Source organism: Schistocerca gregaria, chromosome 6 (assembly GCF_023897955.1).
Source record: "Schistocerca gregaria isolate iqSchGreg1 chromosome 6, iqSchGreg1.2, whole genome shotgun sequence".
Classification (NCBI taxonomy): Eukaryota; Metazoa; Arthropoda; class Insecta; order Orthoptera; family Acrididae; genus Schistocerca; species Schistocerca gregaria.
This window is the reverse complement of record NC_064925.1, coordinates 194648166-194664913: the sequence shown is the minus strand read 5'-3', so window position 1 is coordinate 194664913 and position 16748 is coordinate 194648166. Positions and strand designations below refer to the sequence as shown.

At 42.4% G+C, this 16748-nt stretch overlaps 1 protein-coding gene across 2 annotated transcripts in view; it reads left to right on the top strand.

Annotated features, from left to right (window-relative positions):
- The first annotated feature begins 3673 nt into the window (after positions 1 to 3673).
- Positions 3674 to 16748, top strand: part of LOC126277948 (hemicentin-2) — a 634557-nt gene continuing 621482 nt past the window's right edge. Inside the window, exon 1 of one of the 2 annotated variants that reach the window (XM_049977544.1) lies at positions 3674 to 4584. In XM_049977544.1, the coding sequence (XP_049833501.1) occupies positions 4533 to 4584 (52 nt within the window). In that variant the 5' untranslated portion in view covers positions 3674 to 4532. The remainder of the gene's footprint in view (positions 4585 to 16748) is intronic. The other variant, XM_049977545.1, reaches the window with a different exon arrangement.

Sequence of the window (16748 nt, the reverse complement as noted above, 5' to 3'; positions counted from 1 at the left end):
ATAAACTTGTTGAATTTCGTACATTATTCAACTCAATCCGTAATAACATAAAGTTTACAGTATTAATACAATGGTTACTATTTTTCCATTTGACCAAGTGACAGTTTAACAGTTCGAATCGTTCTATAGACAGCGTTTTCTTTTTAAAATTTATGGAAATTTCTTAGAGCTCATAGTTGTTAATGAACAACAGGTGCGGAATGTTTACTCCTACAGGAAAGCAAACCTACACTGATACCACAACACACAAATCATGACACCATCCCAACACACACATTATGCTGCGTTGATGTGCATGTTGAATGGGGCACATACATTCCATTTAAAACCAAAAGCAATAACACAAGAAATGGATACCATCAAAGAAACTGCAGTGAATGAGTACGTAGTAAAATCAATTTACGAACTATCTTACAAAATGCAGCCCAACATCAGTGATAGAAACATTACATGAAAAACAATGACGCACCATAAATCTTTAAAAATCATTCCTACTTAGGCACACCATCACAAAAATATTGTTAAGTTGTTTATAAATACCAATATAAAAATACCTATCTCCACAAACAACAAACTTGGTCATTACTTTCCTCACAGTAAACACAAACATCCCCATAAGAAAACACAGCAGAATATATAAATTACAGCGCAAGAAAAGCCATACATTCTACACAGACAAAACAAGAAGAACTTCCCATACGAGTACACGGTGCAAAGACCACACTGAGGCTTTCAAGCTCAGCCGCTTTGATAAATCCTCAGTAGCTAACCATATCTACCTGAACAGACACATTAAATGACATCCCCAACAGTCTAACTGAACAGCACACCAAAAATAATGGTAAAAATTTGATCTACTACAACAATTAGAAGAATTTTATGAAAATGTGTTAAAGAATAAACACTGTATGACAGACACAGTTTTTTCATCAACCTCAAAAGTTTAATTTTTTCCCAAAGAAGCAATAACTTCATAGTTGCAATCTTGCTAACACATTTCTACTAGGTCACTTTCTGTCTGTTCGGTACAAATTTTGCAGTTAATTTTAAACCAACTCCATGATGAGTTAGAGACGAAACTTTCGACATAGCTCAGAACAGGATGAGAATTAACCCTCGTTGTTGTCTGGTGTGTGGAGGAGTGTACTTCGCTTACCACTATCATTTCCCATTGAGTTAGAGACTTGAAACTTCCAGTGTAGCTCAGAACTCGATGACAACGCAATATTAACCCACTTTTATGTCTGGTGTGTGAAGGAGGGTACTTGGTGCACCATTGTAATTTCCCTCTTTTCCTGTTTCACTTTGGAATGATTTGTGGGATGAACAGTGCCTGATGAGTCCCTGTATAAGCTCGATTCTCTCTAATCTTTACCTTGAAGGTCTTTTCATGATATAATTGTAGGAGGAAGCAATGTATTAGTTGACTCCCGAAATCTACCACATGTATCTGTTGTAACATAATCAGAACGTTTGAAATAGACTGAAAAATTTGACATGTACAAGACTAAAAAGCAGAAACAATTATTTCAATTAAACATTTTTAATATACTTAAACTTAAAAGTATAAATCCGGTCCTCTTAACGCCATACAGATTCCTAACCCCATACAGACAATCCTGAAAACTTGTTATGGTGAACTTTTAAGACCATGAAAATATTTGTAGAATTTCAAGCAAAAGACGTACAGTGCGTGCAATACATAACTGACGCATGAATGGGTCACTTCCTTTCCATTATCTAGAGGTTATTTTATAGCTTTTAGTCAGCTGTTATATTGATAAGTTTTTCATTTCAATAGTTTTTACAACATAAGGTCACATCTGCAGAAATGGGCCTACTGTTTTGCAAAAATATCTATCTGTAAACAATAATGAAACGTCTTTGTTTCTTCTTAGAAATAGCAACAACTGTGTATATATGGAAATGTAACGTCTTTACATTTGGACATTTTTTGACTTGTTTGAACGTTATTCACAAATGTGTTGAAAGACAAAAAGTGTGTAATACATGTAAACATGCCTACTCATGGTGTGCTTAAAAAGTATAGAACCACTGCTGGAAATAGTATGTGATTTTTCGTTTTTGTCTTAGTTACATAAAAATTGAGGAAGCAACTAGTCTTTTGTAGTACAGCTATGTAGGCCTACTCTTAATGGCCAGTATTAAACGGAAGTCCAAAAACGATGTAGAAGTACCTCAAGGTGAGTTCCCAGGGCTCGAAATACATCGTCTGTCGAAATAAAAATGACAATTTGTGCGTCAAGGAGCAATGACAGCGGTGCACTAAACTAACAAGAGAACATTCGCAAGAGTAAATAAACTGTCTTGATGGAACTTGGCGGGTATGAAGAGGGTTCAAAATAATGCAACAGTTATTTTGTTGTTTGTGCCAACTTCACTTTTAAAGGGTAGACGACACCAAGAAAGATAATTTGGCGTTTTAGACTTATGGAAAATACCTTCATAACGGGTATATATAAGAAATATTCATCATATACAATTTGATATGTAATTAAATGTCTTTAAAACTATAGAACCAACGTCTCTAATAATTTGCAGTCTCGAAAAATACCCCACCATCATTATTAACTTTGGAAAATTAAAATTTCTAATACAAACTGAAGACGTTTTCAAGCCACATACATCCACATGCAATAAAGCTGGTTTCTGAAATACCATGTGAGGAAAATAAGCTGTACACCACGTGCTGTCAGAGTATTCTCAACATACCTAATTAAAATTCCTAAACATACATTACTGTTCCAAATATTTATTTTACTTATATTTGTTTAAGTTTTTAATAGTTTTTTTATGTTTTGCACTCATGGTTTTTTGTTTTTAGTTTACTGTTTCATGTATGAATCTCATTATTATGATACAAAATCATTACAATAATGCTATTCTGTAAAGAAATGCTTATAACATTACGTTTTTTGTACCATGCACATATTTTGCTGAAAGGGTATTTCGGAAATACATGGAAGTATGAGGCTTGAAAGCTTCTTTAATATATTTCGAAAGAGAAGTTTTCATTTTTAAAAGTAAATTAATGGCGATAGGGTATTTTGCAAAATTTCAAATTATTTCAAAAGTTGATTACACAGTTTTCAAGAACGTTAATTACATTTCAACTTTTATGTGATAGACACTTTTATGTACATCATAGAAAAAGACATTCCCTCTAAATCTACTACGTCAAAATACCATTCGAGGTGTGTTCCATTCCTTAAAAGTATAATTTGGCAGAAACAAAAAGTACTTATTCCATTGTTTAGCCAATCTACACACACGTCAAGTTCCATCGAGATCCCATATTTACATTTGGGAATGTTCCTTTGTAAGCAGTAAAAAGAGCTGAAAAATAAAATCAACGATCGTTCAAGAAACATTATGACGAGAAATGTGCCGACTTCGTAATAGCGTTCTACGATTCAATGTTTCATGGTCTGATGCTGGCCTGAGAGACATTGTTCGGGTGGCACCGCGCCACCCCGTCCTACCGGCGACGCCGAATCTCAGACAGGCTAGTCAACCGTTGTTCCTCGCAGATGTCCGCGGCGCACACCTACACGCTGAGGTCCTCGTCCGCTAACCGAGACTCGCGTCCGAGCAGACAGCTACAGCTACAGCTACAGCTCCTCGCCGGCAGCTGGCGTGCGAGCCCCCCTCCACTGCGTTGGAGGGGGGAAGGGGAGGCAAGGCGCGCAGCCCAAACCGAGAGCAGCGCACGGTCGCCAGTCGGCCCGCGACGGCGAAACGGAGCGGTGGTGTGACGCAAGCAGGTGGGCGGAGCCGATCCTCGCACACGACACGACACGACGCTACGCAGGGTCAACCGCCGCGCGACTCGTCGCGAGGTGCGACGACAAGTGCTTACGCCTGTGTTTCTGTGCACGTGTGACAATCGTGAACCCGTACATCTATGTACTAGCGAATAGGAGAACCTGGTCACTTTTTTCGATCGTGAGTGAGTGTGTGTGTGCGAGCACGAGTGTGTATAACAATTGTGCGGCGAGGGACACAGTGTTCCCGCGACACCATGTGATGTGAGAGGTACCTCACCGTACGAAAACGCTCAAGCTCTGTCTCAGTCCCCTCGCCGCTAGCGCGTGGGAGGAGAACATTTCCTCGGCGCCCATCAAGGACACGGATCGCCTCCATGTCCCACCAGCGCGCTGGCGTCTCACCTGCAGCTCTGACACGAGCGGTCCCGATCTGCTGAATCAAAACCTCATATAAAAATCAAAAGCCACTTCCTGAATTGTCCCGAGCAATTTGGAGAGTGCCAACTATATTGTCACCAGCTGGATATGTGGACACGAGGTGGGAAGTCATTAAAATTTAAGCTCCCGCTGCAGCGGTGAGATTGTTGTCCAGTACACGGCCTGTTGGTCCGCTTCCACACCTCTGGATTGTCGCAACGTGCGTTACGAACATCTGAACAGCCCCGTGCGTCACTGACGTACAGTGTCCACGGTCCCAAGGGAGGATTGTCTACGAAGCGGTTCGAGTTCACCAGCACAGCCGACATGGATTTTTGCAGGAGTTCCTTCATTTTCGTACTCATCGCCCTTATATCAGGTGAGTACGAAACAAAACAGAAAAATCTTCCAGGCCAAGATTGCACACACTTTCCTATAGTTTCGACAAGCGATTTGGACACTTTACCTCCATTTTCTGCATTTCAAAAAATTTTGGTACCAAACGTCTTCACGTGTTTTGGAACCCCGTGCCAAGTTGTCATACCAGAGGATAAAATGTAGCACATTATACAAAATGTACTGAGTTTTATTGTAATTTTGTGAGACAGGCGTCAAGTGTGTGTAGCAATGATGCCGGTGGTCGACATTTGTTTTCCGAAGCTCGAAAGTATTGGCATGCGGATGCCACGGCCAGAGGGCCCAGAAATATAATTCGTCGCCACCTTTGACCACAGAATATTACAGGCCTCCAGTTACAACGCACATTTTTATTTTGATGCTCGGAAGCACCAGAATACGGAACTAACCCTCAGAAGGCACATTATATATATTTTTTAAAACATTCGCCGCTACCTTTGTGTGCGGCTTGTAACAAGCCCGCAGTCAGAAGGTAAATTTTTCTTTTCTTCGTAAATTAGAGGTAACAGTGCTGAACTCTTACCATTCTGGGTTTCTTTCTTCCTGATTCCATGTAGGAAGGGAGAAGAATGTAACTGTACAGGCGTTGCTCCCTGATTTAGAAGAATGCAACTGTACAGGTGTTGCTACTTGATTTAGTTACATATCATTTGCGCTGTAGGGTGAAAGATTTCATAACGTGTAATATAATGCCTGAAAAATTTCTAGTTAATAATGTGGCCATTCCACTGACGGTAGACTTGTCTGTACCTATTCCAAACATCTCATGGTCAGTCGAAAGCGGAGTAGTAAGAAATGAGCCCCTCTTTTCTTAATTCCCAAGTGACATGCAATGACAGAGGCAGGGAATGGGCTTTTGATGTGTACATGTCCACCAGAAGTCTGCCGAAGGCATGGTATAGGAGATAACGTATTCGATCACATGACAAGTCGGTCTTCGCATAAAACTTGCTTTTCCTCCCATTCGGCGCCACATTTGTGCGTTTTCGTGAGGCAAGCTTTCTGCGAGAATGAGTGAGGGGCGCATTTTCATAATCCCGAACTGCAGGAGAGGGATCATACTAAAAGGCTGCTTGTACCATTTTTATCTCTTCCGGCAAATTATTATCGAGTGCGTGTGGGGTGATTCATCCTACTCGGTGGCTGAATTCATCTTTCCTTGTCGCTTCGTGGAGACAGGGAACCCAATGTGTCATGCTGAAAAAACAAACTACTTCCTCGTTGGTCTTCCCTGTCATTAGGTTGACTATGCTCCGGTGTTAAGACGCTGGCCTCACATTCAGGACGAAAAGGGTTCCAAACCCCGTTCGTTGTTTTTTGTGGTCTTTGTAAGTCTGTAACCAAGAACTGCATGACGGTTCCACTGTTGATTTTCTCCGGCATCCGTATCCAACCTACCTGATGATATCGATATTGTCGTTAAAAGTACGTTGCCGAGTGGATCCACGATGGAATAGCGGCCCTTTTCTCATTGCCTTTTCAGCATACTGGGCAACAGTTAATGAGCGACAAGCACGTCGTCAGCTCAACTGCGAGATGAGCTTTTTAACTGACGTGGGTACAAGTACGAGAAACGTTACTGGCAGGATTCCCGCCCGATGGTCCTGGTAGCCCGTTCGAGCGGACGCCACAGGACTCGGTCGGATTTAACCCACCGCGGTGGCAACAGTTCGCGCCAGAAGCCGTACGCCGCTAAAACAATGCGCTTACTGCATTACATAAACCGAACGTTGCCCAGCTCGCGCAGCCCGTGTCAGTTGATGCATCGCTGCCCGTGGCCTTGCGGTTCCGGCCTGACGCATGGATTGTGTTTTGCAGCAACGTGCTTCTGGTCATTTGCTACCGCCATAAAAATTACCGCAATTTCAGGGACAAACAATCTGTGAGGCCTGTTATTCAACAAGTCGTGCCTGTTTCACAAGCTCCCACTAACTTTACGTATAACGTTATTTTGTCTACAAGGGGTGGAGTACAGCGTGAGACGCCACTCCTCTCGGCCGCTAATGGACGCTTACATGGACAAGGTTGGGAAGCTTACAACAGTTGAAACGATGTTTTGTGTACGGTGGCGTAACTGTTCACCAAAACAAAAACAAAAAAAAACAAAATGTGTGTGAAATCTTATGGGACTTAACTGCTAAGGCCAGCACTCCCGAAGCTTATACAGTACTTAACCTAAATTATCCTAAGGACAAACACACACACCCATGCCCGAGGGAGGACTCAGCCTCCTCCGGGACCAGCAGCACAGTCCTTGACTGTAGCGCCTTTAGACCGCTCGGCTAATCCCGCGCAGCCGGCCGGGGTGGCCGAACGGTTCTAGGCGCTACAGTCTGGAACCGCGGGATATCTACGGTCGCAGGTTCGAATCCTGCCTCGGGCATGGATGTGTGTGATGTCCTTAGGTTAGTTACGCTTAAGTAGTTCTAAGTTCTAGGGGACTGATGACCTCAGAAGTCCCATAGTGCTCAGAACCATTTTAATCCCGCGCGGCTCACCAAAACATATGCACCAACAAACAGTAATGAAATTAACACCCGGGCAATATATTTTCAATTCTGGATCTCTGGGGCTCGAAGTAATGAAAGAAGACGCCAACGATGGCACAGTGCTGCGGAGACTTATCTGATTCAAAGTAAATAATAAGATATTTGTTAAGGAAGAACACGACTCTTCTGGCGGCGCATCAGTGCAACAGAATCTTTTCGCGCTTCTTGCAGCCTCGATCTTCATTGTGCCCGCGACATTTCGGAATACATCTTCTCCTCTTTAAATCTTCGCCGGAAAATGTCTTCCAGAACAATCGGGACGCATTGCTGATTGACGAGGCAACAGGCCGAGAAGATTTTATTGTAAGGAAATAAGCTCCCTAAATGTCTCCGATCATCAATAATTTTTCTAATTGAAGCCGTATATATTTCTTAATTTATTACGACGTTTCAGCGACTTCCGACGCAGGAGCCAAATTTAAAACTCGTTAAGCGAAGTTCAGTGTCGGTTTTGCGTTGGTGCATAGTTTTTGTTGCAACTGTCACTAAACTTTTTTTTGCGAGTTCTAAGTTTTAGTCTGCATGACAGAAGCCGAAAACTAAAATGAGAGTTTCTTGGGTGATCTAGAAAGGCTTTATTGCCAAAATAAATAGCAATAATCTTACGTTGGCTCTATGGACGTTTACATAGCATTTTATTCGCAGTGAGCCTACAATTACAAGTAAAGATAAACTGTGCTATATTTGTAAGGTATCGTTTGAAACATCTGCAATTAAATAAGGACAGTAATTAGCAACATTTCTAGTTGGGATTCGACAAACTGCAATGATATTTATGAGCTGCAGTTGTAGGGAACAGTCATACGCATCTCGTGTCTGTATGTTTGATACGAAAACATGAAGCTGTTTTTGTTACCTGACACTGTAAACTTTTGCGTCTTTCTATCAAGATATGCGGAGATTGTTTGTTGTCATCTCTCGTGTGGAATCTTATTGTCTTCTGAATCGACGCTAGTCAGCCACTTTGTATATGCGCTGCACAATGCATTAGCACGGCCAACGTTCAGAATGCTTGGTGTCAGCGTATGACGGGTTGATACTCGTATTACATCATTCCACGGCGTGTACCAGAATGATACTTCCAGAGTGCTTCCCTCGATCGCGACAGATGAACCACTATTATCAGGCGAGTTTCCTTATTGGTCAAAGGCACTGTACTCGCATTCGGGAGGAATAGGGTTTAAATCCCTGCCCGGTCACCTGATATACGCTTCCTGTGATATCCGTACATCGTTTAAGGTCAAATGCTGGAATGTTTCTTTAAACAAGTCATGGTGGCGTATTTCCCCCTTTTCTTGTCCTGGTGTGCAGGTCTTCCATCTTTGTCTACCTTCGGCCAGACATCTTCCTTTTCAGCTGTAATTAAGTACCTTTCCAACATCACCGTTAAAATCCTATCATCGCAGTATACACGGACAGCGTCAGTTCATTACATGAATTACGTAAATTTGGTATCTTCCATATTGTTCAGTGACGTCAATATGGAGGACTATCTATCATGGCTTTTGATGTCAGAGTGCAAGTAATTATCCATTGTGGGGGAAAAATGCACGTCGAGATCAACAGAGTCTCTATTACGCAGCAATGCAGAGTGATTCAATCCGTAATTCAGTAAATACCTGTACGAAAGCGGTCACGAAGCGACGAACATAAATCTTTACATTCAGTACAAAATATCGTACACTTTTTAAAGCTAAATGCTTGTGTTCTGGCCCCAATTATTTACTGCACCGTCAGCTAGAGAGAAGTGGCTAGTAAATTTGTGTATATTGCCGAATATGAGGTGGATTGATCGGTTTAGTAATGAGAAGGTAGTCAATCTAATTGCAGAGAAAAGAAATATAGGGTACAGCTTGACTTCAAGAAGGGATCAATTAAGAGGACATATTCAAAGGCGTCGAGGTAGACTAATTTAGTAATGAGGGGAAGTGTGGGCGGAAAAAAATTGTAAACGCTTTACTGTAGTGAACAGGTTCAGACGGACGTAGTTACGTAGAGACGAAGAGATTTTCGCAGGATAAACAAATGTGGAGAACTTCATCACACCAGTCTTCGAAGGATAGTGTGTAAGCTGAAGAATAAGGACGTAGAATGCTAGAACACTAGAATCTGGTCCGTATTTTCAGTAGTTAAGAAATATCTCAGAAAAATCCCTACTGCATTAGAGAACATAACAGGTCTCTACAGAAGTTTGCGAAATCTTGATCACTTATTTATCATTGTAATTTATCATTGCATATGTTATTAATATACGCAACTGCTCAGTGGCTTATATCGTTAGAGCGAAAGAAATATTTTTCCTACCTCAATCGATTTTTGACTTTGGGTCAAGTGTCCCATTTACAGTAGTCACTTCAGAAGCAAATATTTTGAAGCAGCGTACAAGCAACAAATTTTACATGAAGCTGACCTCTGAAATTCGTATAACACACAATTGAAGGGCGGATATATCGCTCCCCTTATATGTACTTAACTACCCCATATTTAACACTAATCTGCAACTTCCGTGGACACCGTCAATTAAATCTTTAAAGCCATGTTTTCAACTTACGCAGGATACTTTTCTTTCATATATATACCCAACATTTCGCTTGGAGCTATTTCGAACAAATTCTAAAAATGAAACTGCGATGCCCACACGGACATTCTAAACACCACTCCGTCACCTCGTTATCCGGTTCTGTAGAGCCAAACCATCTTGCACTTCTATAGATGCGTCAGTGCCCAGAACAACCACCAGAAATCAGAAACAAAGTACTTTTGCAGCGAAGTGTCAGCAGAACTTCTTCCGAATTTCTGCAAAAATTTGTGCTATCCTGTAACTTGAAGCTGCTTAACAACGTCAGTTCGTATGCGATATTTACTCGAGAGCGGTATTAAACGTCTGTGGCGATACATCATGGCACTAAAACTAGTTTACGCGAACCATATAGTTCCTTGCTGTCCTAGCAACTCATCTCCGGTCTAGTTATATTGCTGTGACTATAATTCTTGTCTCCAAGCGCCACCGCTACTTTTGTTGGCATGTAAGAACACAGACAATTTAATCCGTAAAGCTTGCAACGTAGGGACATTTTGTATCAAGCTCGGGATACTTTATCTGCAGCGACGAGATTGTACGAAGCCGTAAATGCAGCCGATGGTAGGTGTTTGAAACAGTCTTATACTGCTGCCGAAACAAAACAAAAAAAATGCTGTTTTCCCTTTCCTTCATTTTATTATTCACATTATTCTGCTGCGCTTTTCGCACTACTGTACGCTGCTCCCTTTGAAAAATGACCAAACGAAATAGTAATCATAATCAAGTGCCTCAGTACAACTACGCTAAAAAAAAAGCATCACACATATATCAGAAACGCACAGCGTAGATAGTTATATGCATGCCCTTTTCTCGTCATAATGATCTAATAAATACACGAGGACAATGAGAAAAAATGTATGTAACTTAAAGAGTAACAATCGAATTTACGCTATGCTTGTGTGAGATCTTATAAACAATGCTATCAGATGCAACGTAGTTCCCTGCTTGCGGAACAATATTAAAACGTTACATGCTTTAACTGCCATATCAGTTGGTTCAACAACCCTGTAAGTGAAACTGGAGGTGTACTCTCCTACGATTAGGATTCAACTACTTGCGCGAAATCCTATTGTGATATGCTTTCTGAGATGCGCGGCGTAACCTACTAAACTTCCACTTAAACCAATTAATCCTTAAATTAACCTTCTGCTCGTCTCTAATTCAAAGTATACTGTTCCTCTATAATAGCGATACATGGCTAGAGGTACGTTATTGATAATCATAAGGGGTACACGGATCACACGCTAACCAAGAAATTTAGTAAGAGAGTAGTTCTTTACGCATAAGTGCTTTATTTATCTAAAATTAAGTTCCTCAAAAGGTGGTAATTATTGCGTCTCTACCACTTTTTGCTGGCGGAAAAGGATATAGGAGGTTGAAACTCTGTTGGGAGGTCAATCGTTTTTAACGAAATAAATCTGAAAGTTTTCATCATTTCTGTGACATTGTTTTATCACAGCATCGATTCGGTATTCGACTGAGAACGCTTCGAACACTAGGAGAAGTGGAGATGAGGTTTAATTTCTCGTCAACAACTATATTACTAGAGATAAAGCGTTAGAGTATTAACCCAGTAGATCGCTGATGGATACTGCCGTTCCTCCTGCCCTTATTTAAGCGACTTTCATCTCTGGCAGTATTCAACCAGTTAGCAAAACGACACACCGCAGCGCGTGTGATGTTCTGTGGTTACACTGAGCACTCTGTGACTGTCAGGGAGATACAGCTCTCATGGTGGAGAAAGCAGAGAGGGACCATGCCCAGAGCAGTAATATGGAGCAAGATGACGAAATAATTACGCCGCAAAAATCGTAACAGCGACGTTGTTCAAATCTCCGTTCGGCCACCTTCATTTAGGTCGTCCGACCACGATTACGTAAAGCAGATTCTGGGATGATTCCTGTCACATGTACTCGGAACAGTGTAATTCCTCATTCTATCCTTTTCCAGCTCAGTTCCTACGACGCCGACGTGAGAGGTTAAACTCATTTTCGATTAGGATGCACGTTGTAATGAAGCTCGATGAGTTTCGTTCGTAACTTATTACTCTTACATGCATCGTTACGCTAATAGTCTAGAGAACAGGGATACATGTGTTGGTCGGAGAGAGAAACATTTTCTGATAAAATTTCAGTGCTTCTCCGTGTCGTAGCTGTACTGAACTCGATGTGTAAGCGTTCTAGATATTGCCAAAACAATACAAAATCTTATCTCTCTTGTGCAACTGTTCTGAGGTTAAAGGGTGGATGCTCTGAATAGGTTAAAATCTAAACCATAGTGTTTTGTGATTTATGATAAAGAGTGAACATATCTATTTTTTTTGTCTGTTTAGTTTGTACGATATGTCTATACACTGAAATAAAGTATATACACTGAAGATCCAAAGAAACTGGTACACCTGCCTAATATCGATATGGCCCCCGCGAGCACTCACAAGTACCGCAGCACGACGTGGCATTGACTCGACTAAAGTCTTAAGTAGTGTTGGCGGGATCTGACGCCATGAATCCTGCTGGGAGGTCCATAAATCGGTAATACTACGAGGGGATGGAGACCTCTTCTGAACAGCTTGTTGCAAGGCGTCCCAGATGTGCTCAATAACGTTCAAGTCTGGGGAGTCTGGTGGACAGCGGAAGTGTTTAAACTCAGAAGAGTGTTCATGGAGCCACTCTGTAGCAATTCTGGACGTGTGGGGTATCGCATTGTCCTGTTGGAATTGCCCAAGTCCGTCGGAATGCACAGTGGACAATAATGGATGCATGTGATCATGCAGGATGCTTACGTGCGTGTCACCTATCAGAGTGGTATCTAGATATATCAGGGCTCCCATATCACTCCAGCTGCACACGACCCACATCGTTACAGAGCCTCCACCAACTTGAACAGTTCTCTATTGACACGAATGGTCCATGCATGAGGTTGTCTCCCACTCGTACACGTCCATCCGGTCGATACAATTTGAAACGAGACTCGTCCGATCAGGCAACATGTTTTCAATAATCAATAATGTCGCTGTTGATCGATCCAGGCGAGGCGTGAAGTTTTGCCACGTGCAGTCATCAAGGGTACACAAGTGGGCCATCGGTTCCAAAAGCCCATTTCGATGACGTTTCGTTGAATGGTTCGCACGCTGACACTTGCTGATGACCCAGCATTGAAACCTGCGGCAATTCGCGGAAGGGTTGCACTTCTGTCACTTTCAAAATGGCTCTGAGCACTATGGGGCTTAACATCTGAGGTCATCAGTCCCCTAGAACTTATAACTACTTAAACCTAACTAACCTAAGGACACCACACACATCCATGCCCGAGGCGGGATTCGAACCTGCGACCGTAGCAGTCGCGCGGTTCCGGACTGATGCGCCTAGAACCGCTCGGCCACGGCGGCCGGCTGTCATTTTCAATGATCTTTACAGTCGTCGTTCGTCCCGTTCTTGCATGATCTTTTTCGGCCGGAGCAATGTCGGAGATTTGATGTTTTACCGGATTCCTGATATCCACGGTACACTCGTGAAATGGTCGTAAGAGAAAATCCCCATTTGATCGCTACTTCGGAGATGCTGTGACACGTTCAAACTCACTTACATCTTGATAACCTGCCTTTTTAGCACCAGGACTGCTCAGTCACTTGTTATCTTATATAGGCGTTGTTCATCGCAGCGCCGTATTCTGCCTGTTAACATATGTCTTGCATATACCAGTTTTTTTGGGGCTTCAGTGTGGCTCTTATCATGTGTCATCGAAAACTTTTGGCCGGTAGTGTACACACAAAAAGTAAAATTTCAGTATTTGCCATCCTTCCATTTGCAGCTGTTTTAACAACGAGCAGCAGCGTAGTTACACGATGTGGTAGAGCGACAAACAGACCTTTGGAACGACTGAATGAAAATATTTCAGCGCCTGGCCGCCTTTGAGTGTGAGTCGACGTATTACTGTGTCTGTTGCGCAGTAGGAAGCGAGCTACGTTCCTGCAGTGATCCGCTTCAGAATGCAGCCCACACGGCAGAAGCCTGGCTGGAGCGGCAAAGGCGAGCTGCGCGCAGCTATTTTACCGCGGCGGGAGCGGGAGGGACGCTGGTTGCCGGCGAAAACTTTCCACCTGCGCTGCGTAGCGACCGCGAACAACGTCTGAGCGCCGCGCGCTGCATTATTAAGCGCCCGACCAGACTCCGACGGACTCCGCCGGGCTGCGTAGCTCAATTACAATGAGTGCACTTCGCCGATCGCAGGAACGCCGACCGTTCGCCGCCGAACGCATTGCGCGGCCCTCTGATGCGTCTCGCAGGTATCGCCAAAGGCGCGCCGCACGCTACAGGCGTCCGGAAGACCGCGGGGCCACTAATAATTAATTAACAGGGCGCGCTCTGTATTTTTCTGTTATTAAGCCTCCTGCCTTACCCTTTCTACGCGCCGCATAACTCTCGAGGAATGCTCAAAACCCCGTACTGTGAACCACAAACTACAGGGTCTCCAGAGTGTTCTTGTTGTTGCCCTCAGTCCGAAGAATGGTTTGATGCAGCTCTCCACGCTAATCCTGTGCAGATCTTTTCGCCTGTGCATAACTGATGCAACAGTAATTTGAACCAGCTTACTGTCAAGCACCGGTCTTCCTCTAAAAATTTTGCTGGCCGAGGTGGCCGAGCGGCTCTAGGCGCTACAGTCTGGAACCGCGCGACCGCTACGGTCGCAGGTTCGAATCCTGCCTCGGGCATGGATGTGTGTGAATTATGTTGTAATGCATACTTTGAGACTGGCGGTAGTTACTCTGAACAGTTGCTTTGGGTCTAATCTTTTGCTGTAAGATGATGATGTCAGTAAAATCTCTTCGTTTCCATAGTATGTTGCCTCAGTATGGTTCGTATTGATGTGACTCTTACTCAGCAAGTAGTCGTTAAAGTGTCTTGAACACATACATCCCGCATTATATCCTCCTTCACATTTGGCGAATACCGAATATTGGGCTAAATAAGTTGTAACAACTTTCTAATTGTTAGATTTTCGAAAGGTTGTTCCAGTTCTTGGATTGGATGTGCACGCTTTTAAATAAAAGTTTTCACAAATTAAGGAAGCTTACTCAGCTTGTAGCACCTGAGGTTCCCTGTCTTCCGGGACGCCGAGTCCTGTTGCCTCTGCACGGCATGGTGCACAGACAAAGAAATTTCCCTGCAATTTCGCCTTTAGTGACATTGAAGTTTTATGTTGCACTGGCTGGAAGCCGCAATGCCGTGTTCCAAATCAAAGTACCGCGCAGAGTGCGGTGATTTATACCGGGTCATTACATAAATTTGCAGTGACACATTTGAATACTATGAGATAGCGGATCGAATATTCAACATCTGGCCAGCACCGACGTTGTTATGCGGAGAGCATTTCTGCAACGGTCCGATAATCGAGAAACGACACTCGCTGCGGCCGAAACATTAATGTGGATTTATCCAGAAGGGGGAAAAAAGAAAAGGGAATAGGAAAATCAGATGCAATGAGACGCAAGTACGATGTGCTGCGTGCTTTGTCCGTACAGAACGAATATGTTCACGCTATGACTAGAGCGTATGTATATGTAACGGTTTTATTTTATTTGTTTTGTATGAGGTTATGCTTTTCTTAACTTTGATGTGTGTTATGTACTGTAAGGTGAACGTTCTCAATGCAAGTCGTTTATTTACGTAAACGCTGTCTCATCAAAGGAGTCGCCAAATGGAAATGAAATTACATAACTGTACTGCAGTTATCTTTTACTAAAAATAATTAAATAGCCTAAAACCGTATACTAAAGGAGCTGCCTCGTGAAACTCTGTATTGTGCAGTGCAGTGAACAGTGCTGTAAAGTGTGACGTCACAATATGTATATTGCAATTCTAACACAGAATACTAAAATCCTGCATAAAATTGCAAACTGGACTTTCAAAAAAATAAATATTCAAAATGCTTCTGCTAAAATGCCCTGAAAATTAAGTACTAAACTGACTAACGTAAGTTAAATTCCGAACACTGAATGACACACACGTGAACATGTACCTCAGCATTGTTAAGTGTAAGAATGTCTGACAAAAGAAATGAGATCGGAACCAAACTTTAATTGAACTGACCCTGATGATAATTGTAATGCAATGAGTAACTGTAAATAATCTTATTGTACCCTAATAGTGACAGTGATGTTAAACTGGCCCTAACAAACTTTCGTGACTGACCTTGTGGCAACGGAAACTCGGAACTGCTCGAAAGTGATGAATTTTAGAACAGCGAACCAGCTAACGAAAAACTTGACCAAGTGCAATGCAAGGAAAAGTAATTACGCTAAGCAGATCGTACTTTAACCTGTTTTCCGCTAAGTGCAATGTGGTGACACTCGATTACAAAATAAGTCTTAAGTAAAAGGACGGTGAAAGAAACTAAACCTACTGAATGATATAGAACAGATTAGCATCTAAAAAAAGAAAACTGTGTTATGAAACTAACTATTAACGATTTCAAGAATCTTTACAAAATTAACTTCATATAAAAAAATATAACTCTGCCACGTAGCTCGTTAGTGAAATGGTAATATTTACTCTTGTTATCAGTAAGCTACGTAAGACTACTAATGAGTTCAGTAGTCATATTTCATCTGAATGTGCAAATGAACCGAGTGAAACGAAGTAAAATACATTAGTCAGTTAGTATGAAGTAGTTCTTCAGCTAGCCCACGCAGAATTTCTACACGTATCGTTGTTCCACGTATAAGAATATGGCGGACATTACGTATTCATTCCCTGCTATCCTTATCACTTACATCAGATTTAATAGCTTCGAGAAGGAGATGAAGGTAGAATGAAATTTTGTCGTTGACTAGTTGCAACTCGCCGAATAATCCCTTGGGAACTGTTTACTGAAGCCTCTTTCACTCGCAAGGTATCTATAACATTCATGACTCACATCAGTGGTTCTACGAAAACCCATGTGCCTTTGTGGAGATACTGTTTTCTGGAACGCTCCTCTGTAAACGTGTGTCGTGCT